General features: G+C 44.8%; 1 protein-coding gene across 9 annotated transcripts in view; it reads right to left on the reverse strand.

Annotated features, from left to right (window-relative positions):
* The window catches only part of LOC135505297 (uncharacterized), a 117,118-nt gene that overhangs the window by 33,743 nt on the left and 59,524 nt on the right, over window positions 1-23,851 (reverse strand). For 5 of the 9 annotated variants that reach the window (XM_064924544.1, XM_064924545.1, XM_064924541.1 and 2 more), the window contains 6 exons: window positions 16,646-19,411; window positions 12,238-12,375; window positions 9,732-9,809; window positions 1,672-1,758; window positions 695-872; window positions 154-384 (listed from right to left, as the gene is read on the reverse strand). In XM_064924544.1, the coding sequence (XP_064780616.1) occupies window positions 154-384; window positions 695-872; window positions 1,672-1,758; window positions 9,732-9,809; window positions 12,238-12,375; window positions 16,646-19,411 (3,478 nt within the window). Of the gene's footprint in view, window positions 1-153; window positions 385-694; window positions 894-1,671; window positions 1,759-9,731; window positions 9,810-12,237; window positions 12,376-16,645; window positions 19,412-23,851 lie in introns of those variants that run through there. The other 4 variants (XM_064924542.1, XM_064924543.1, XM_064924547.1 and 1 more) reach the window with 4 other exon arrangements.

The following is a 23,851-nucleotide window of genomic DNA, read 5'->3' on the forward strand; positions in this document are numbered from 1 at the left end:
AGTATAGTGTATTAGAGTACCAGTATACCAGTAGTATAGTGATAGTATATTAGAGTACCCGTTGTGTCCTTAAATCATCTACAAGTAATAAATAGTACTTTGGATCCATCCTACTTTCGGTTGATTCTGTATATCCCAGAGCCAGACTCTTACCACTACGGCCTGTATGTGATGAGGATGTTGGGTCCTGCTGTTTCTCTGGGTGCAGCTGAGGGATCTGACGGTGAGTCTCTCTGGTCTCTCTGTTCAGGACAACTATCTCCTTGGCTCTGGCCGTCCCTGTGCTGGTACTTTGTGAGAGGAAAGAGGTGGTGATGGGGGCGGGGGGGTCCTGAACCAAGAGGTCGCTGGGTGACATCATGGAGGAGACATGCTCACTGGGCACTACAGGAAACACACAGATACACAGACAAGAGCTATAGTCAATGCATTTTTAAATACATAACAGGTGGCATATATTAACTCTCTGTTCATTATAAGTATAATATTGCAGACTTTTTACTCAATAGTTGTGTTTACCCATAGAAATGAGATGCTGTATATTTTGTGTTTACCCATAGAAATGAGATGCTGTATATTTTGTGTTTACCCATAGAAATGAGATGCTGTATATTTTGTGTTTACCCATAGAAATGAGATGCTGTATATTTTGTGTTTACCCATAGAAATGAGATGCTGTATATTTTGTGTTTACCACTGTTGGCTTGTATTTTCAGCATCCATTTCTTCATCATGAATCGGTTTGCTGTGTTGAGGAGGTACTCTGAGCCGTCTCTTAAGCGCAGACTGAAACACTGTGGTTTCTTAGTGTTCTCTGGGGCTGAGACACATTCTGCTCCCGTCAGGGTTAGAGACAGGCCACACACACAGTTCTGGAGGACACAGGGACATTACTGGACAATTGTGTCCATTTGGGACTACTGAGAATACAATTGTCTTCTGAAACATTGTAGAATAAATCACATTTCTGATCACAGGACCTTACTGGAATCATTTATAAACACATGGTTTATATGGATGTTTCAAGATGCAACCATGAAGAGAGAACAAGACAGACATAAACCCATGTCTTATCCTTCAGACAGCGCGACTGTGTTAGTGATGAGTGGGTTGACTCATAACCCGGGTTGATAACAAGTACGTTATCACCCACAGGAAACACATTGACATGTATGTTATCACCCACAGGAAACACATTGACACGTATGTTATAACCCACAGGAAACACATTGACATGTATGTTATCACCCACAGGTAAACATTGACATGTATGTTATCACCCATATGAAACACATTGACATGTATGTTATCACCCATATGAAACACATTGACATGTATGTTATCACCCACAGGTAAACATTGACATGTACGTTATCACCCACAGGAAACACATTGACATGTATGTTATCACCCACAGGTAAACATTGACATGTATGTTATCACCCATATGAAACACATTGACATGTATGTTATCACCCACAGGTAAACATTGACATGTATGTTATCACCCACAGGAAACACATTGACACATGTATGTTATCACCCACAGGAAACACATTGACACATGTTATCACCCATATGAAACACATTGACACATGTATGAAAGACGACAAGTACCAGCAACCCCTATTTGACTTTTTATGTCTGAACTAGCGTCCTGCCTTGTCTCACCCTCAGTGTATCCTTTCTGTCTTGGTAGAAGCAGAGTGTCTGTTTGTAAAGCACTGCATGATGGGAACTCCATGCTCGAGACCTGGCCTAGAATAGACAGACACATTATCTATCTGGAGACCTGGCCTAGAATAGACAGACATATTATCTATCTGGAGACCTGGCCTAGAATAGACAGACATATTATCTATCTGGAGACCTGGCCTAGAATAGACAGACACATTATCTATCTGGAGACCTGGCCTAGAATAGACAGACATATTATCTATCTGGAGACCTGGCCTAGAATAGACAGACACATTATCTATCTGGAGACCTGGCCTAGAATAGACAGACATATTATCTATCTGGAGACCTGGCCTAGAATAGACAGACACATTATCTATCTGGAGACCTGGCCTAGAATAGACAGACATATTATCTATCTGGAGACCTGGCCTAGAATAGACAGACATATTATCTATCTGGAGACCTGGCCTAGAAAAGACAGACACATTATCTATCTGGAGACCAGACCTTGAACAGACAGACAGACACATTATATATCTGGAGACCTGGCCTAGAAAAGACAGACACATTATCTATCTGGAGACCTGGCCTAGAAAAGACAGGCAGACACATTATCTATCTGGAGACCTGGCCTAGAAAAGACAGACAGACACATTATCTATCTGGAGACCAGACCTAGAACAGACAGACAGACACATTATCTATCTGGAGACCTGGCCTAGAATAGACAGACATATTATCTATCTGGAGACCTGGCCTAGAATAGACAGACACATTATCTATCTGGAGACCTGGCCTAGAATAGACAGACATATTATCTATCTGGAGACCTGGCCTAGAATAGACAGACATATTATCTATCTGGAGACCATGCCTAGAATAGACAGACATATTATCTATCTGGAGACCTGGCCTAGAAAAGACAGACACATTATCTATCTGGAGACCAGACCTTGAACAGACAGACAGACACATTATATATCTGGAGACTTGGCCTAGAAAAGACAGACACATTATCTATCTGGAGACCTGGCCTAGAAAAGACAGACAGACACATTATCTATCTGGAGACCTGGCCTAGAAAAGACAGACAGACACATTATCTATCTGGAGACCAGACCTAGAACAGACAGACAGACACATTATCTATCTGGAGACCTGGCCTAGAATAGACAGACATATTATCTATCTGGAGACCAGACCTTGAACAGACAGACAGACACATTATATATCTGGAGACTTGGCCTAGAAAAGACAGACACATTATCTATCTGGAGACCTGGCCTAGAAAAGACAGACAGACACATTATCTATCTGGAGACCAGACCTAGAACAGACAGACAGACACATTATCTATCTGGAGACCAGACCTAGAACAGACAGACAGACACATTATCTATCTGGAGACCTGGCCTAGAATAGACAGACATATTATCTATCTGGAGACCTGGCCTAGAATAGACAGACATATTATCTATCTGGAGACCTGGCCTAGAAAAGACAGACACATTATCTATCTGGAGACCTGGCCTAGAAAAGACAGACACATTATCTATCTGGAGACCAGACCTAGAACAGACAGACAGACACATTATCTATCTGGAGACCAGACCTAGAACAGACAGACAGACACATTATCTATCTGGAGACCTGGCCTAGAAAAGACAGACAGACACATTATCTATCTGGAGACCTGGCCTAGAAAAGACAGACAGACACATTAACTCTCTGTAAATGTTGTAGATGTTGTAGTATAGAGAGTAGATGTAATGGCTGTAGTAAACAGTGTCAATGTAGTATAGTGTGTACATGATGGAGTATAGCATTTAAATGGTGTACTGTCTGTAGTATAGAGTGTAAATGTATGTTATGAGTGTAAATGTTGTAGTGTCTGTAGTATAGAGTGTAAATTGTGTAGTGTCTGTAGTATAGATTGTACATGTAGTATAGAGTGTAAATGGTGTAGTGTGTGTAGTATAGAGTGTAAATGGTGTAGTGTCTGTAGTACAGAGTGTACATGGTGTATTGTCTGTAGTATAGAATGTACATGGTGTAGTGTCTGTAGCATAGAGTGTACATAGGGTATAGATTGTAAATGTAATATTGAGATGAAATACTGTAGTATGTAGTGTAGATGTTGTATTATGGAGTGTAAATATGGTAGTATAGAGCCTAAATGTTTTACTATAGAGTGTACATGTTTTATAGAGTGTAAATGTGGTATAGAGTTTATGTTTTGTATAGAGTGTAGATGTTGTAGTATAGAGTGTAAATGTTGTTGTACAGATTGTAAATGTATTATAGACTGTACATGTACTATAGAGTGTAAACGTTGTAGTGTAGAGTGTACATTTTGTAATATAGAATTGAAATGTAGCATTGAGTATAAATGTAGTATCGAGAGTAAATGTAGTAGTGTAAATGTAGTATTTAGTGTACATGTAGTATAGAGTGTAACTATAGTATAGAGTGTAACTACAGTATAGAGCGTAACTATAGTATAGAGCATAAATATAGTGCAGAGGGTAAATGTTGTAGTGTCTGTAGTATTGTGTAGTACAGACTATACATGTTGTAGTGTCTAGCACAGAGTGTAAACATTGTACTATACAGTGCACATGTGTTGTAGAGTGTAAATCGTGTAGTGTATAGTGTAAATGTTTTAGTATAGAATGTAAATGTAGTATCGAGTTTAAATGTTGGAGTGCAGAGTGTAACTTTTGGAGTATAGAGTGTAAATGTAGCATTGAGTGTAAATGCTGTAACGAGTGTAAATGTAGCACAGAGTGTACATTTTGTATAGTGTGTAAATGTAATATAGATTGTAAATGTTGGACATAGTATAAATGTAGTATAGAGTGTAAACCTAGTATAGAGTGTAAATGTAGTATAGAGTGTAAACCTAGTATTGAGTGTAAATGTAGTATTGAGTGTAAACCTAGTATAGACTGTAAATGTAGTATAGAGTGTAAGGGAATACCCCCCTGAAATGGGCAAAAATGAATGGGAAACCATTGGCATAGTACAAACCATGTACACGATGGACAATACCACCCAAATCGGCGTTGATTCATGCAAAATGTTTTGCAAATGCCATATGGCAATTGCCAGTTGTAACACTTCAAAAATCCAACAGGTGGCGGGTGCGCTCCACCGTGGTTTTTCATATAGGAAATGGACCCCAAGTCAACATCCAAAAGCCAAATTTTGAAAAAATGATTTTTTTGTCAAAAACTTATTACCCCTTAAAAAAGTGCTTTCTGGACCGTTTTTCGAAATTCTTTCGCTTTTTTCTGTAAATTACACATATGTAAGAACTGTATGAATATACTTTTGTCCAATTTTATTATCATTATTTTATTTTATTTTTTTAATTGCGCATTATTGCACATGTTTTCTCCATTTGCAATATGATTTCATAGGAAGTCAGAAGTCAAAAGTCAATAATTGCAAAATTTCATAAAAACTTCACACACCCCTAAAAAAGTGCTTTCTGGACCGTTTTTCGAAATTCTTTAGAATTTTGTGTCAATTACACACGTATAAGAACTGTATCAACATACTTTAGTCATATTTTATTATCATAATTGTTTTTGTTTTTTTTTACTTGTGCATAAGGCATATGTTTTGTGGGGGCCAAATGTCATAAGAAATTTGACATGCTCAAAAATCCTGCAGAAATGCAAAATTGACTGGCCTGATGAACTCGGGATGGCCGGGCAGTGATTGTTGTTCCTTTCAATCACTCGTGGTGTTGATTTCATCATGTCCATTTGTTTATGTTTTCTCACTTTTGCAAAGTCACTGTGCATTTGCAATATGGTTAACTGGGCATTCACCATCACGAATTTGTCATGCTATAAAAATCGTGCAGGAATGCCAAATTGACTGGCCCGGTGACCTCGGGATGGCTGGGCAGTGATTCTGGTACCTCTCCATCGCTCGTTAGGGTTGATTTCAGAATGTCACTTTTGGTGATGGTACCTCACTGTTAAAACATATTGCAAATGTTTTCTCACTTTTGCAAAGTCACTGAAAATCGTGCAGGAATGCAAAATTGACTGGCCCGATGAACTCGGGATGGCTGGGCAGTGATTCTGGTACCTCTCCATCGCTCGTTAGGGTTGATTTCAGAATGTCCATTTGTTTATGTTTTCTCACTCTTGCAAAGTCACTGTGCATTTGCAATATGGTTAACTGGGCATTCACCATCACAAATTTGTCATGCTATAACAATCGTGCAGGAATGCCAAATTGACTGGCCCGATGACCTCGGGATGGCTGGGCAGTGATTCTGGTACCTCTCCATCGCTCGTTAGGGTTGATTTCAGAATGTCACTTTTGGTGATGGTACCTCACTGTTAAAACATATTGCAAATGTTTTCTCACTTTTGCAAAGTCACTGTGCATTTGCAATATGGTTAACTGGGCATTCACCATCACGAATTTGTCATGCTATAAAAATCGTGCAGGAATGCCAAATTGACTGGCCCGATGACCTCGGGATGGCTGGGCAGTGATTCTGGTACCTCTCCATCGCTCGTTAGGGTTGATTTCAGAATGTCACTTTTGGTGATGGTACCTCACTGTTAAAACATATTGCAAATGTTTTCTCACTTTTGCAAAGTCACTGAAAATCGTGCAGGAATGCAAAATTGACTGGCCCGATGAACTCGGGATGGCTGGGCAGTGATTCTGGTACCTCTCCATCGCTTGTTAGGGTTGATTTCAGAATGTCCATTTGTTGATGTTTTCTCACTCTTGCAAAGTCACTGTGCATTTGCAATGTGGTTAACTGGGCATTCACCATCACGAATTTGTCATGCTAAAAAAATCGTTCAGGAATGCCAAATTGACTGGCCCGATGAACTCGGGATGGCTGGGCAGTGATTCTGGTACCTCTCCATCGCTCGTTAGGGTTGATTTCAGAATGTCACTTTTGGTGATGGTACCTCACCGTTTAAACATATTGCAAATGGACAAGAGTCACCAGCAAGTCACCGTCCATCAGTCAATTTGATATCATTCTGACACCAAACTGATACAAACTGACACCAAACCCACTTTTCCCAACTCGTTTAGGAGCCAAGTATCACATACTTCAGAGCTGGCCCAAAATTCACAACGCCTTCGGTTCAAACCATAAAAAAAACATAAAACACGTAGTTACGTTCTAGCTGCGGGTCCATTTCTTGTGTTATGTGTAGGCCTAGCTGAGGCGACCCCGAATCCCAAGTTTCGGCTCGATAGGTCATTTGGTGTCCGAGTAAAACCCTAATTGGTGCTGAAAATCCACTTTTTTCAATTACTTGCTACGGGGTCCTTGAATGAGCTATCGGACAGAAACGTTGGGTTCTGTCTCTATGGGCCGAGACGGTCACAATGCACCTAGTCTTGTTACTCTGGGACATTTCTAAATGTCGACATTTTTGTAATGGTCAAAATGAATTGAAGTCATTGCAAATGTACGAGGCTGTTTCTCGGTCCGAGAACCTTCTAGAGCGCCGTAACTCACCACGCACTATCGACCTGAGGTCTAGAATAGGATTCTAAAGTTTCGGAACTCTAGGTCTGACCGTTCTTTAAAAGTTCCAACAAGGTTAACTAATGCAGGGAGTGTTTGTCTCTACGCACCCCAATGGGTCCCTACTTCCAAGTTGTGTGTGTGTGTGATTTAGTTTTCCTTTGAAATTTTATGGGAAAAATGACTGATTTACAGTTCATGGGGGTTGCCTAATCACATATATGAAGTTTTGGAAAGATCTGATTTTTTTAACCCTTCGAAACAGCCCATGAGACACCAATTATGGCACTTCCGGTTAGGCACAGGAAGCTATAACTCAACACACATCCTCATTGGGGTATTCTATTACAGAATCCTGAGTTTTAAGTCTTTACCATAAACTGACTGATTTACACAGGGTTGAATGCACTATGTCTATCAAACTGCAGGCAGGTTATGGGTATACACTTTTAGGGCGATTTTAACCACTTCCGGTTGGTCCAGGAAGCTTAGAATCGACACAGTAGACCTTATAGTGGCCTGATGGACTGGTACCGAAGACAGGTTCATAAGGCATTCATAACCCATATAGGCTCCAGGTTGAATTTAGGGGAGCAGGCAATGTATTCCTATGGGGAGAGAAGTCAATGCAAACTGTTTTTATGTAAACACCTTCTTTTAACTGTGAAGGGTTAATGCCACACGGTCAAGGTTAGGCTTGCACAGATCGGGAGGACCTTAGGAACATTCCTGTTTTTGAATTGTCCTTCTAAACCTAACGGTTCCGCCGCTGTCACCCAAAATCAAATGACGTTGTGGTGCAGGCTTCATTTTGGGCCTACTTTTCTCATGGTCGCTGTGTCTTCAGACCGAGCGAGCTACGGTCAAGCGGGATATCTCGTTGAACTCGGCACGGCCTTGGGATTATGTTTATGCCATTGCCTGCTCTCTGTGTCTTTAAACACCGCGCTTTGTCACTCCATCCTTGCTGTGTGTGTGTGTGTGAGAGCTTTTCTTTGACATCTGTTGGGATAAATGACTGATTTTACAGTTCAGGAGGGTTGCCTAATCACACATATGAAGTTTTGAAAAGATCTGACCTTTTTAACCCTTGGATACAGCCACTATGACACCATTTAAGGCACTTCCTGTTGGCACAGGAAGCTATAAATAAACCCATATCCTGATTGGGGTATGCCTTTACAGAATCCTGAGTTTTAAGTCTTTACGTTAAGAACTGAGTTATTTATGGAGGGTTTAGTGAGTGTGTGTTATTTCAGAAAATCATAGAAAATCACAGAAATCTCGCAGAGCTCCGCAGCACACTTTAAAAATATTCGTATGAACACCCTGCAACTGGATCTGTAACTGTTGAAAAAAAAAAACTATATTTGAACATCACAAATCTGTCATTGTACGATTTCTCTTAAATGACGATAGATAGATAAATGGCTGATTTTTTTGTTATTGACACCGAAGGCTCGTTGACTTTGACGTGAAGTGAAAAAATAATTTCTCTATTTTCATTTTGGACCTTTAATCCCAGAAAAATGGCCATGACTCAAAAACCGTTGAGGCCTAGATGCCATCTTGTTCGGGGCCAACTGCCCATTATGCCAAACCTATGCTCACCAAGTTTCGGCTTCAAAATATTTTCAGTTTTCGAGATAAGGCCGGTCGTGATTCGTGATGTTTTGTCAAATTGCAGTATGATTGCTTATGCCCTCTTGTGGGATTTTTCGGGATAGCGGAAAAATGACCAAAATTTGATTATTTTATAAAACGAAAACCGAATGTCCGACAAAGTTCATTTGATGACTTTCTGGCCCTGCCGCTCGGCCCGACGCCGTCCCCGAATTTAACAAATGTTTTCGGACGTCTAGTAAGGGACGGTACATTTGCAATATGGACTTTTTCACTAACCATACAGAAAATGTCGAAATGTTCCCTTAATGTATGTAAACCTAGTATAGAGTGTAAACCTAGTATAGAGTGTAAACCTAGTATTGAGTGTAAATGTAGTATTGAGTGTAAATGTAGTATAGAGTGTAAATGTAGTATAGAGTGTAAACGTAGTATAGAGTGTAAATGTAGTATAGAGTGTAAACCTAGTATAGAGTGTAAACCTAGTATTGAGTGTAAACCTAGTATTGAGTGTAAATGTAGTATTGAGTGTAAACCTAGTATTGAGTTTAAACCTAGTATAGAGTGTAAACCTAGTATTGAGTGTAAATGTAGTATAGAGTGTAAACCTAGTATTGAGTGTAAACCTAGTATTGAGTGTAAATGTAGTATTGAGTGTAAATGTAGTATAGAGTGTAAACCTAGTATTGAGTGTAAACCTAGTATTGAGTGTAAATGTAGTATTGAGTGTAAATGTAGTATTGAGTGTAAATGTAATATAGAGTGTAAACCTAGTATTGAGTGCAAATGTAGTATTTGGTGTAAATGTAGCACAGAGTGTAAATGTAGTATTAAGCATAAATGTAGTAGTATCGCTTGTAAATGTAGTATAAATGCAATATCTGTTGTATTGTTCCCCTCTCACCTTCTTCCCTCCCAGCTGCAGCTTGTGTTTCCTCTCCAGAGTCCCCTCCATCGTCTGCAGCTCAGACCCACTCCCATTCTGATGACAGGTTTGAAAGAAATACATGACCAAAGAGATCAACACATCCCAATATCAGCCAGAGATCAATACATCCCAATATCAGCCAGAGATCAATACATCCCAATATCAGCCAGAGATCAATACATCCCAATATCAGCCAGAGATCAATACATCCCAATATCAGCCAGAGATCAATACATCCCAATATCAGCCAGAGATCAATACATCCCAATATCAGCCAGAGATCAATACATCCCAATATCAGCCAGAGATCAATACATCCCAATATCAGCCAGAGATCAATACATCCCAATATCAGCCAGAGATCAATACATCCCAATATCAGCCAGAGATCAATACATCCCAATATCAGCCAGAGATCAATACATCCCAATATCAGACAGAGATCAATACAATATCAGCCAGAGATCAATACATCCCAATATCAGCCAGAGATCAATACAATATCAGCCAGAGATCAATACATCCCAATATCAGCCAGAGATCAATACATCCCAATATCAGCCAGAGATCAATACAATATCAGCCAGAGATCAATACATCCCAACCAGACACAAAAATGTCACTTTTATTCACTCAATAGAAAAGGCACAAGATGCCTAACTAGCTGACTAACTAGCTGACTAACTATAATAACTAGAATACTAACCAGATGACTAACCAGCTGACTAACTAGCTGACTAAATAGATGCCTAACTAGCTGACTAACTAGATATCTAACTTACTGACTAACTAGCTGACTAAACATGTGCCTAACTAGCTTATAAACTAGCTGACTAAATATATGCCTAACTAGCTGACTAACTAGCTGACTAACTAGATGACTAACCAGATGACTAACTAGCTGACAAACTAGTTGACTAACCAGAGGACTAACTATACTAACTAGATGACTAACCAGATGGCTAACCAGATGACTAACTAGATGACTAACTAGATGACTAACCAGATGACTAACTAGCTGACTAACTAGTTACCAAACTAGAGGACTAACTATACTAACTAGCTGACTAAGTAGTTGACTAACCATATGACTAACTAGACTAACTATATGACGAAACAGATGACTAACTATATGACTAACCAGATGGCTAACCATATGACAAACTAGCTGACTAACTAGTTGACTAACTAGTTGACTAACCAGAGGACTAACTTGTTACGTTCCCCAGTTTATGTGTTGTAGTTTGTGTATTTGCATGTGTTTATTTTAGGAAATGGCTTCCTGAAATCCCTCAAGCAGCTGATTGGTCGACTCCATGGCTAATTGGAGAGCTGACCCCACCCCCTAGTCAAGACGCAGCTGTCTCCAATTACCCATTCATTCTGAAGCTATATAAATGCCAGTGTTCTTTTCAGGAGAGAGAGATTTGCTGGGAGGTCATTGCAGAGATTTTGCTAGAGAATTTTGCTGGAAGTAGATTTGCTAGAGATTTGCTGGGAGGTCATTGCAGAGATTTTGCTAGAGAGATTTTGCTAGAGAGATTTTGCTAGAGAGATTTTGCTAGAGATTTTGCTAGAGATTTTGCTGGGCTGAGAGTTGGTATGTTTTGTGAGTTTGTTGCTCAGATAGAGCTTATTTGATGTCCTTTGTTTCTTAGTTTGTTTGTGAAATTGTTTAATATTCTGTTTCATTTGTTCCCAGGGGGGAAGGGGAAGGCACCTAGGGAGTGCTTAGGCAAGAGGCCCGCGGGCATACATATACCCGTAGCATATTCGCTGTCTAGGCACACTAGGTAAGACCTGGGCGGACCACCCCCTTTTATTTTGGTTAGGGCACCAGGTGGTGCTAAATTAGGTAAGTAGTGGGTAGGCAGGTAAGATAGGAGAGGGGGGGCTTTGAGATTTACTTTCTTTGCTTTGGTTCCATCCAGCCCCTTTTCCCCATATTACCGTGTGAAGGAATAAAGTCCTGGTAAACGGTCCACATTCTGCCTGTTGTCATTCTTTCTTGCACCTACAGTCCATACCTTTTTCACTTCACGGAGAGTTTAGTTGTAGCAGGGTGTTGCGTTCCCTCTTCATAGAGGCGTGCGTAACATAACTAGACTAACTAGATGACTAAGTAGATGGCTAACCAGATGGCTAACTAGCTGACTAACTAGTTGACTAACCAGAGGACTAACTAGATTACCTACCATATTACTAACTCAATGAACAACTAGCTGACTAACTAGTTTACTAACTAGATGACTAACTAGATGACTAACTAGACTAACTAGTTGACTAACCAGATGGCTAACTAGATGGCTAACTAGCTGACTAACTAGAGGACTAACTAGACTAACTAGATGACTAACCAGATGACTAACTAGATGACTAACTAGCTGTATGACTGTGTTGTCTTTTCCTCCAGGTCACCCTCAATAGTGCCACATTGTCCCCCTGTGGCCAGTCTCTGTCCCTGCTCCTCCAGGCCTCTCACCATAGTGCCACATCGCCCCCCTGTGGCCAGACTCTCTCCATGCTTTTCCATTACACCTTCCAGAGTGCCACAACTTGAAGCTCGCTGATTGTTTCCGTGCAGACCCATGTGGACAGACAGCAGACTCATTGATGGGTCCTGGAGAGGGGGGAGAGGTCCTCTCAGGATCAAGATTGACATTCACTGAGTTTATTTACAAGTATTTGCTGAATGGAGTCATTTGTCTGTTACTGTCAAGAGAAAATTGATAACAGTTGTACATAAAAAAGAGTGAAACAGTGATAAGAGACACAACTGAGATGCAGTAGAGACAGCAGAGTAGAGACAGCATAGTAGAGACAGAAGAGTAGAGACATTAGAGACAGCAGAGTAGAGACAGTAGAGTAGAGACAGTAGAGTAGAGACAGTAGACTAGAGACAGCAGAGCAGAGACAGCAGAGCAGAGACAGTAGAGTAGAGACAGTAGACTAGAGAAGGTAGAGAAGAGACAGCAGAGTAGAGACAGCAGAGACAGCAGAGTAGAGACAGCAGACTAGAGACAGCAGAGTAGAGACAGTAGAGACAGTAGAGTAGAGTAGAGACAGCAGAGTAGAGACAGCAGAGTAGAGACAGTAGAGTAGAGACAGCAGACTAGAGAAGGTAGAGAAGAGACAGCAGAGTAGAGACAGTAGAGTAGAGACAGCAGAGTAGAGACATTAGAGACAGCAGAGTAGAGACAGTAGAGTGGAGACAGTAGAGTGGAGACAGCAGAGCAGAGACAGTATAGTAGAGACACTAGAGGCATCATAGTAGAGACAGCAGAATAGAGACAGTAGAGACATCATAGTAGAGACAGTAGAGTAGAGACAGTAGAGTAGAGACAGCAGAGTAGAGACAGTAGAGTAGAGACGGCAGAGTACAGACAGGAGAGTAGAGAGAGTAGAGTAGAGACTGCAGAGTACAGACAGCAGAGTAGAGACAGCAGAATAGAGACATCAGAGTAGAGACAGTAGAGTAGAGACAGCAGAGAAGAAACAGTAGAGTAGAGACAGTAGAGTAGAGACAGTAGAGTAGAGACAGTAGAGTAGAGACAGCAGAGTAGAGACAGAAGAGTAGAGACAGTAGAGAGGGTAGAGTAGAGGCAGTAGAGACAGCAGAGTAGAGACAGTAGAGTAGAGACAGTAGAGTAGAGACAGTATAGTAGAGACAGCAGAGTAGAGACAGCAGAGTAGAGACAGTAGAGTAGAGACAGCAGTGTAGAGACAGTAGAGTAGAGACTGCAGAGTAGAGACAGCAGAGTAGAAACAGCAGAGTAGAGACAGTAGAGTAGAGACAGTAGAGTAGAGACAGCAGAGTAGAGACAGCAGAGTAGAGACAGCAGAGTAGAGACAGTGGAGTAGAGACAGTAGAGTAGAGACAGCAGAGTAGAGACAGCAGAGTAGAGACAGTAGAGTAGAGACAGCAGAGTAGAGACAGTAGAGACAGCAGAGTAGAGACAATAGAGACAGCAGAGTAGAGACAGTAGAGTTGAGACAGAGACAGCAGAGTTGAGACAGTAGAGTAGAGACAGTAGAGACAGCAGAGTAGAGACAGTAGAGTAGAGACAGAGACAGCAGAGTTGAGACAGTAGAGTAGAGACAGTAGAGACAGCAGAGTAGAGACAGTAGAGACAGCAGAGTAGAGACAGTAGAGACAGTAGAGTAGAGAAGGCAGAGCAGAGACAGTAGAGTAAAGACAGTAGAGAGAGTAGAGTAGAGACAGCAGAGTAGAGACAGTAGAGTAGATACAGCAGAGTAGAAGCAGTAGAGTAGAGACAGTAGAGACAGTAGAGTAGAGAAGGCAGAGCAGAGACAGTAGAGTAAAGACAGTAGAGACAGTAGAGAAGAGACAGCAGAGTAGAGACAGCAGAGCAGAGACAGTAGAGACAGTAGAGTAGAGACAGTAGATTATAGATTGCAGAGTATAGAGAGTAGAGTAGAGGCAGCAGAGTAGAGACAGCAGAGTAGAGACATTAGAGACAGTAGAGTAGAGACATCAGAGTAGAGACAGCAGAGTAGAGACAGTAGAGTAGAGACTGCAGTGTAGAGACAGTAGAGTAGAGACTGCAGAGTAGAGACAGCAGAGTAGAAACAGCAGAGTAGAGACAGTAGAGTAGAGACAGTAGAGTAGAGACAGCAGAGTAGAGACAGCAGAGTAGAGACAGCAGAGTAGAGACAGTGGAGTAGAGACAGTAGAGTAGAGACAGCAGAGTAGAGACAGCAGAGTAGAGACAGTAGAGTAGAGACAGCAGAGTAGAGACAGTAGAGACAGCAGAGTAGAGACAATAGAGACAGCAGAGTAGAGACAGTAGAGTTGAAACAGCAGAGTGGAGACAGTAGTGTAGAGACAGTAGAGACAGCAGAGTAGAGACAGTAGAGTAGAGACAGAGACAGCAGAGTTGAGACAGTAGAGTAGAGACAGTAGAGACAGCAGAGTAGAGACAGTAGAGACAGCAGAGTAGAGACAGTAGAGACAGTAGAGTAGAGAAGGCAGAGCAGAGACAGTAGAGTAAAGACAGTAGAGAGAGTAGAGTAGAGACAGCAGAGTAGAGACAGTAGAGTAGATACAGTAGAGTAGAAGCAGTAGAGTAGAGACAGTAGAGACAGTAGAGTAGAGAAGGCAGAGCAGAGACAGTAGAGTAAAGACAGTAGAGACAGTAGAGAAGAGACAGCAGAGTAGAGACAGCAGAGCAGAGACAGTAGAGACAGTAGAGTAGAGACAGTAGATTATAGATTGCAGAGTATAGAGAGTAGAGTAGAGGCAGCAGAGTAGAGACAGCAGAGTAGAGACAGCAGAATAGAGACAGCAGAGTAGAGACATTAGAGACAGTAGAGTAGAGACATCAGAGTAGAGACAGCAGAGTAGAGACAGTAGAGTAGAGACTGCAGAGTAGAGACAGCAGAGTAGAGACAGCAGAGTAGAGACAGCAGAGTAGAGACAGTAGAGTAGAGACAGTAGAGACAGCAGAGTAGAGACAGTAGAGACAGTAGAGTAGAGACAGTAGATTATAGATTGCAGAGTATAGACAGTAGAGTAGAGGCAGCAGAGTAGAGACAGTAGAGTAGAGACTGCAGAGTGGAGACAGTAGAGACAGTAGAGTAGAGACAGCAGAGTAGAGACAGCTGAGTAAAGACAGCAGAGTAGAGACAGTAGAGTAGAGACAGCAGAGTAGAGACAGTAGAGACAGCAGAGTAGAGACAGTAGAGTAGAGACTGCAGAGTAGAGACAGTAGAGTAGAGACTGCAGAGTGGAGACAGCAGAGTGGAGACAGTAGTGTAGAGACAGTAGAGACAGTAGAGTAGAGACAGTAGAGACAGCAGAGTAGAGACAGCAGAGTAGAGACAGTAGAGACAGCAGAGTAGAGACAGTAGAGTAGAGACAGACAGCAGAGTAGGGACAGTAGAGTAGAGACAGTAGAGTAGAGACAGCAGAGTAGAGACAGCTGAGTAAAGACAGCAGAGTAGAGACAGTAGAGTAGAGACAGCAGAGTAGAGACAGTAGAGACAGCAGAGTAGAGACAGTAGAGTAGAGACTGCAGAGTAGAGACAGCAGAGTAGAGACAGCAGAGTAGAGACAGTAGAGTAGAGACAGCAGAGTAGAGACAGTAGAGTAGAGACAGTAGACTAGAGAAGGTAGAGAAGAGACAGCAGAGTAGAGACAGCAGACTAGAGACAGCAGAGTAGAGACAGTAGAGTAGAGTAGAGACAGCAGAGTAGAGACAGCAGAGTAGAGACAGCAGACTAGAGAAGGTAGAGAAGAGACATCAGAGTAGAGACAGCAGAGTAGAGGCAGTAGAGACAGCAGAGTAGAGACAGTAGAGTAGAGACAGCAGAGTAGAGACAGCAGAGTAGAGACAGTAGAGACAGTAGAGTAGAGACAGCAGAGTAGAGACAGTAGAGTAGAGACAGCAGAGTGGAGACAATAGTGTAGAGACAGTAGAGACAGCAGAGTTGAGACAGTAAAGACAGCAGAGTAGAGACAGTAGAGTAGAGACAGTAGAGTAGAGACAGCAGAGTGGAGACAGTAGAGACCGCAGATTAGAGACAGTAGAGACAGCAGAGTAGAGACAGTAGAGACAGCAGAGTAGAGACAGTAGAGTAGAGACAGTAGAGTAGAGACAGCAGAGTGGAGACAGTAGTGTAGAGACAGTAGAGACCGCAGAGTTGAGACAGTAGAGACAGCAGAGTAGAGACAGTAGAGTAGAGACAGTAGAGACAGCAGAGTAGATACAGTAGAGTAGAGACAGTAGAGTAGACAGCAGAGTAGAGACAGTAGAGTAGAGACAGTAAAGACAGCAGAGTAGAGACAGTAGAGACAGCAGAGTAGAGAAAACAGTAGCTCTGTGATCTCTGTGGTCAAAGTCAGTGAGCCTGTCAAAAGTAGACCTCACCTTTGGACAACCTGTGTCCTCCATCTTCTCCTCCTCATCCTCTTCCTCCTCCTCTCTATACTGGTAGATGTATCTCTTCTGGTCCTCCATTTCCGGTAGCTTGACTGGTTCTGCTGCCGTTTCATTGACCAGCGCTGTGGTCCTCCAGGGTTGGTCCTGAATAGGGAAAGCTGCCCAGGACCTCATGTCTCTGTTAGCCAGCATAGGGAGCTCTTCTCTGGAGTTAGGGTCTTGGCTAAAGACCTGGTCCTGGTTCTGGTCCTGGTTGTACCCCAGTAGGGTTTGGAGGGAGGAGGGGAGCATGAATTCAGCCACCAGGTTAGGGGTAGAGGTTGTTATCAGCTTTCTGTAGGGGGTAGCCTGGGGCTGGGCCTGGGGGGGTAAGAGGGGGTCTGTGGTCAGTCCTGGGGTGTTGCTACTTCCCCCCTCCTCCTCCTCTTGGTGTGGCTGGTACATGATGTCAGAGGAGATACTCTGTCTGTAGCCATTGCTATGGTTCCAGATGTCCTCCAGCTCCTCCTCTACCTCCTCAAACTGCTGGTGGTCTGGATGGATGGTGAGGTCAGGGTCGACCGGATCAGAGTCGAGTTCTGTCTCTGTCTGGTGGTGTCTGTTTCTGGGTGTTGTTTTTGTCTCTGGGTGGGCAGGAGCTGGGGTTGCTGTGGGATTTTCCCTGGGTGTGGACACAGCCTCCATACGCCCCTCCTCCAGAGACACTAGCCTCTCCACCACAGTCCTCATGGGCTGGGGCTCTTGGAGAACATCAGGTGCATTGAGCTTCAAGCTCCCAGAGTTGGAGACACCAGAGATGCCAGAGTCCATATAGTCTTGCATCATACTCCCTAACCCACTGACCTTCAGATTCACAACCATCTGAGAAGCCTGGCTGGTCTCCTGGAGGTCAACACTCTCTCTATGGGTCTTCAACCTATGATGGTACTGGTGTCCATTGAGGTCCTGAATGAGGCACTCGTGGTTCTGATAGGCTGAGGAGGGACAGGGGTCATTGCTCTCATGGTTCTGATAGGCTGAGGAGGGACAGGGGTCCTTGCTCTCATGGTTCTTATAGGCTGAGGATGGACAGGGGTCATTGCGCTCATGGTTCTGATAGGCTGAGGAGGGACAGGGGTCCTTGCTCTTTACAATGGGACTTCTATTAACCATGGTCGTTTCCATGTAATTGTAATGGTCTCGGTTCATTGGAGTGGGACTCTTTGGGCAATAAGCTGTGATTGGTGGCTGCTTGCTGAAGATGAGGTCCGACCACTCCTGCTCAGGCTCCTGGAGTACGGTCTGGATCTGTGATAGGGATAGGTCATTGCTTGATACGTTCTGATCCCAGTCCTCATCCAGGGCAGGAGGAGGAGGAGGAGGAAAATCTGTATCTAGATTAGACAGAGGCTCCAGCTGAACAGCCTGTGTCAGTGGCTTTGTCTGTTTTAGTATTTGTGTCAGTGTCTGTCTCAGTAGTGGCTGTGTCTGTATCTGTGTCAGTAGTGGTTGTGTCTGTGTCGGTAGTGGTTGTGTCTGTGTCTGTATCTGTGTCAGTAGTGGTTGTGTCTGTGTCGGTAGTGGTTGTGTCTGTGTCTGTATCTGTGTCAGTAATGGTTGTGTCTGTGTCGGTAGTGGTTGTGTCTGTGTCTGTATCTGTGTCAGTAATGGTTGTGTCTGTGTCTGTATCTGTGTCAGTAGTGGTTGTGTCTGTGTCGGTAGTGGTTGTGTCTGTGTCTGTATCTGTGTCAGTAGTGGTTGTGTCTGTGTCAGTAGTGGTTGTGTCTGTGTCAGTAGTGGTTGTGTCTGTGTCGGTAGTGGTTGTGTCTGTGTCGGTAGTGGATGTGTCTGTGTCGGTAGTGGTTGTATCTGTGTCGGTAGTGGTTGTGTCTGTGTCAGTAGTGGTTGTGTCTGTGTCGGTAGTGGTTGTATCTGTGTCAGTAGTGGTTGTGTCTGTGTCTGTATCTGTGTCAGTAATGGCTGTGTCTGTATCTGTGTCATTGTTTCATATCTGTAAGTAGTGACGGCCTCATTGTCTGGTGCTCTGTGCGTGTCTGAGGGAGGGGAGCGGGTGTGTTTGAAAGAGCTGAGGGCTGCATGTGTCTCTGTGTGAGGGTTGGGATTGAGGTTTGGGTTGGGGGTTCCCCTGTGTTCTGGGAGTCCTATAGTGATGACATCCTGTATACTGGGGACCAACCTCATGTCTTTGGAGAGGTCGAAGGTCAAAACAGACCCCAGAGACAGGAACCTGCAGTGGCTCCTCACCTGGCCCCTGGGTGGAGCTATAGAGACTGCCTCTGTCACTGCATAGGGGCTGACAGTGGAGTCCCCAGAACATTCATCTTCAATATCCCTGGCCAATGGGTTATCCATGTAGTCCACGAGTTCCACCCCCTGCCCTGGCCCCACCCCCTCGGCCTTTAATAGGCTCTTCTTCTTCCTCTGGCCCTCCTTCATTGGCCAGGTCTGGGTGTCGTACAGCGTGATTTGCTGGGGTGCAGCTTCAGCAGGACATGCCACCTCTGTCTGCTCCTCCCCCTCTACAACCATGATTTTCTGAATGGTGTGCTGGCCAGCGTCTCTCTTCCTTCTCCTCTTCTTGCTCCTTATCTTCAGACTAGAGAAGATGGAGGTGTTCTTGGGCAGGGAGGAGGAGAAAGAGACGCAAGATTGAGGAGCCCCAGAGGAGGAGGGGGATGAAGAGGAGGAGGTCTTGGTGTGGAGGCGGGGCAGTAAAATACTCTCGTATGCAGGAGCTGATGTCATGTTGTTGTCCTTTAAATAGAGGAGGACAGAACACAGGTTTAGACAGGAGAGGAGGAGATATGATTAGAGACAGGGTTAGAGAGGGAAGGGTAAGAGAGGGAGAGGAGACAGGGATAGAGAGGGAGAGGAGACAGGGATAAAGAGGGAGAGGAGAGGAGACAGGGATAGAAAAGGAGAGGATAGGAGACAGGGATAGAGAAGGAGAGGAGACAGGGAAAGAGATGGAGAGGAGAGGAGACAGGGATAGAGGAGAGGAGACAGAGATAGAGAAGGAGAGGAGACAAGGATAGAGAGGGAGAGGAGAGGAGACTGGGTTAGAGAGGGAGAGGAGAGGGACAGGGATAGAGAGGTAGAGGAGACAGGGATAGAGAGGGAGAGGAGAGGAGACTGGGTTAGAGAGGGAGAGGAGAGGGACAGGGATAGAGAGGTAGTGGAGACAGGGATTGAAAGGGAGAGGAGAAGAGACAAGGTTAGAGAAGGAGAGGAGAGGAGACAGAGATAGAGAAGGAGAGGAGACAGGGATAGAGAGGGAGAAGAGAGGAGACAGGGATCGAGAGGGAGAGGAGAAGGGACGGGGATAGAGAGGGAGAGGAGAAGAGACAGGGTTAGAGACGGAGAGGAGAGGAGACAGGGATAGAGAGGGAGAGGGAGAGGAGAAGAGACATGCTTAGAGAGGAAGAGGAGACAGGGATAGAGAGAGAGAGGAGAGGAGACATGGTTAGAGAGGGAGGGGAGAGGAGACAGAGTTAGAGAGGGAGAGGAGACAGGGATAGAGAGAGAGGAGAGGAGACATGGTTAGAGAGGCAGAGGAGAAGAAACAGGGTTAGAGAGGGAGAGGAGACAGGGATAGAGAGAGAGAGGAGAGGAGACATGGTTAGAGAGTGAGGGGAGAGGAGACAGGTTTAGAGAGGGAGAGGAGAGGAGAGGAGACAGGGATAGAGAGGGTGAGGAGAACAGACAGGGTTAGAGAGGGCGAGGAGAAGGGACAGGGATAGAGAGGGAGAGGAGATGAGACAGGGTTAGAGAGGAGAAGAGACAGGGATAGAGAGGGAGAGGAGAGAAGACAGGGTTAGAGAGGGAGGGGAGAGGAGACAGGGTTAGAGAGGGAGAGGGGACAGGGATAGAGAGGGAGAGGAGAGGAAACAGGGATAGAGAGGGAGAGGAGAGGAGACAGGGTTAGATAGGGAGAGGAGAGGAGACAGGGTTAGACAGGGAGAGGAGACAGGGATAGAGAGGGAGAGGAGAGGAGACAGGGTTAGAGAGGAAGAGGCAAGGAGGCAGGGTTAGAGAGGAAGAGGAGAAGTGTCAGGGTTAGAGAGGAAGAGGAGAAGGGACAGGGATAGAGAGGTAGAGGAGACAGGGATGGAAAGGGAGAGGAGAAGAGACAGGGTTAGAGAGGAAGAGGAGAAGAGACAGGGATAGTGAGGGAGAGGAGATGAGACAGGGATAGAAAGGGAGAGGAGAAGAGACAGGGTAAGAGAGCGAGAGGAGACAGGGATAGAGAGGGAGAGGAGACAGTGATAGAGAGGGAGAGGATAGGAGACAGAGATAGAGAAGGAGATGAGACAGGGATATGGAGGGAGAGGAGAGGATACAGGGATAGAGAGGGAGAGGAGAGAGGGATAGAGAGGGCAAGGAGAAGAGACAGGGATAGAGAGAGCGAGGAGAGGAGACAGGGTTAGAAAGGGAGAGGAGAAGAGACAGGGTAAGAGAGTGAGAAGAGAGGAGACAGGGATCGAGAGGGAGAGGAGAAGGGACGGGGATAGAGAGGGAGAGGAGAAGAGACAGGGTTAGAGACGGAGAGGAGACAGGGATAGAGAGGGAGAGGGAGAGGAGAAGAGACATGCTTAGAGAGGAAGAGGAGACAGGGATAGAGAGAGAGAGGAGAGGAGACATGGTTAGAGAGGGAGGGGAGAGGAGACAGAGTTAGAGAGGGAGAGGAGACAGGGATTGAGAGAGAGGAGAGGAGACATGGTTAGAGAGGCAGAGGAGAAGAAACAGGGTTAGAGAGGGAGAGGAGACAGGGATAGAGAGAGAGAGGAGAGGAGACATGGTTAGAGAGTGAGGGGAGAGGAGACAGGTTTAGAGAGGGAGAGGAGAGGAGAGGAGACAGGGATAGAGAGGGTGAGGAGAACAGACAGGGTTAGAGAGGGCGAGGAGAAGGGACAGGGATAGAGAGGGAGAGGAGATGAGACAGGGTTAGAGAGGAGAAGAGACAGGGATAGAGAGGGAGAGGAGAGGAGACAGGGTTAGAGAGGGAGGGGAGAGGAGACAGGGTTAGAGAGGGAGAGGCAAGGAGGCAGGGTTAGAGAGGAAGAGGAGAAGTGTCAGGGTTAGAGAGGAAGAGGAGAAGGGACAGGGATAGAGAGGTAGAGGAGACAGGGATGGAAAGGGAGAGGAGAAGAGACAGGGTTAGAGAGGAAGAGGAGAAGAGACAGGGATAGTGAGGGAGAGGAGATGAGACAGGGATAGAAAGGGAGAGGAGAAGAGACAGGGTAAGAGAGCGAGAGGAGACAGGGATATAGAGGGAGAGGAGACAGTGATAGAGAGGGAGAGGATAGGAGACAGGGATAGAGAAGGAGAGGAGAGGAGACAGAGATAGAGAAGGAGATGAGACAGGGATATGGAGGGAGAGGAGAGGATACAGGGATAGAGAGGGAGAGGAGAGAGGGATAGAGAGGGCAAGGAGAAGAGACAGGGATAGAGAGAGCGAGGAGAGGAGACAGGGTTAGAAAGGGAGAGGAGAAGAGACAGGGTAAGAGAGTGAGAGGAGAGGAGACAGGGATAGAGAGGGAGAGGAGACAGGGATGGAGAGGAGACAGGGATAGAGAGGGAGAGGAGAGGAGACAGGGATAGAGAAGGAGAGGAGAGGAGACGGGGATAGAGAAGGAGAGGAGACAGGGATAGAGATTGAGTGGAGACAGGGATAGAGAGGGAGAGGAGAGGAGACAGGGATAGTGAGGGAGAGGAGAGGAGACAGGGTTAGAGAGGAAGAGGAGAAGAGACAGGGATAGAGAGGGAGAGCAGAGGAGACAGGGTTAGAGAGGGAGAGGAGAGGAGACAGGGTTAGAGAGTGAGAGGAGAGGAGACAGGGTTAGAGAGGGAGAGGAGAAGAGACAGGGTTAGAGAGGGAGAGGAGAGGATACAGGGTAAGATAGGGAGAGTAGAGGAGACAGGGTTAGAGAGGGAGAGGAGAGGTGACAGGGTTAGAGAGGAAGAGGAGAAGAGACAGGGATAGAGGAAGAGGAGAGGAGACAGGGTTAGAGAGGGAGTGGAGAGGAGACAGGGTTAGAGAGGGAGAGGAGAAGAGACAGGGTTAGAGAGGGAGAGGAGAGGATACAGGGTAAGAGAGGGAGAGGAGAAGAGACAGGGATAGAGCGGGAGATTAGAAGAGACAGGGATTGAGAGGGAGAGGCGAAGAGACAGGGTTAGAAAGGGGACAGTATTGGACAGTTATGTTTCATATTGTGAGATTGTTAGTGCAAATGGTTATCAGGGCAGAGAGCCTCATGCAGCATTCCTCTGCGAACAGATCATGCGTCCCTAATGGCACCCTATTCCCAACCCTGGTTAAAGTAGTGCACTATATAGGGAATATACACCCAGTATACCAAACATTAGGAACACCTTCCTAATATTGTGATGATACACATTTTTTACTTGTTTTTTATTTCACCTTTATTTAGCCAGGTAGGCCAGATCCCCTTTTATTTAACCAGGTAGCCAAGTTGAGAACAAGTTCTCATTTACAACTGTGACCTGGCCAAGTTAAAGCAAAGCAGTTCAACACAAACAACAACACGGAGTTATACGTGGAGTAAACAAACATACAATCAATAATACAGTAGAACAATCTATATGCAGCATATGCAAATGAGGTCAGATAAGAGAGTTAAGGCAAGAAATAGGCTATGGTGGCGAAGTAATTACAATATAGCAATTAAACACTGAAATGGTAGATGTGCAGAAGATGAATGTGCAAGTAGAGATACTGGGGTGCAAAGGAGCAAGATAAATAAATAAATACAGTATGGAGACAAGGTAGGTAGATAGATGGGCTGTTTACAGATGGGCTATGTACAGGTGTAGTGATCTGTGAGCTGCTCTGACAGCTGGTGCTTAAAGCTAGTGAGGGAGATATGAGTCTCCAGCTTCAGTGATTTTTGCAGTTTGTTACAGTCATTGGCAGCAGAGAACTGGACGGAAAGGCGGCCAAAGAAAGAATTGGCTAAGGGGATGACCAGTGATATATACCTGCTGGAGCGCGTGCTACGGGTTGGTGCTGTTATGGTGACCAGTGAGCTGAGATAAGGCAGGGCTTTACCTAGCAGAGACTTGTAGATGACCTGGAGCCAGTGGGTTTGGCGACGAGTATGAAGCGAGGGCCAGCCAACGAAAGCGTACAGGTCGCAGTGGTGGGTAGTATATGGGGCTTTGATGACAAAACGG

This window comes from Oncorhynchus masou, chromosome 18 (assembly GCF_036934945.1).
Source record: "Oncorhynchus masou masou isolate Uvic2021 chromosome 18, UVic_Omas_1.1, whole genome shotgun sequence".
In the NCBI taxonomy this organism is placed as follows: Eukaryota; Metazoa; Chordata; class Actinopteri; order Salmoniformes; family Salmonidae; genus Oncorhynchus; species Oncorhynchus masou.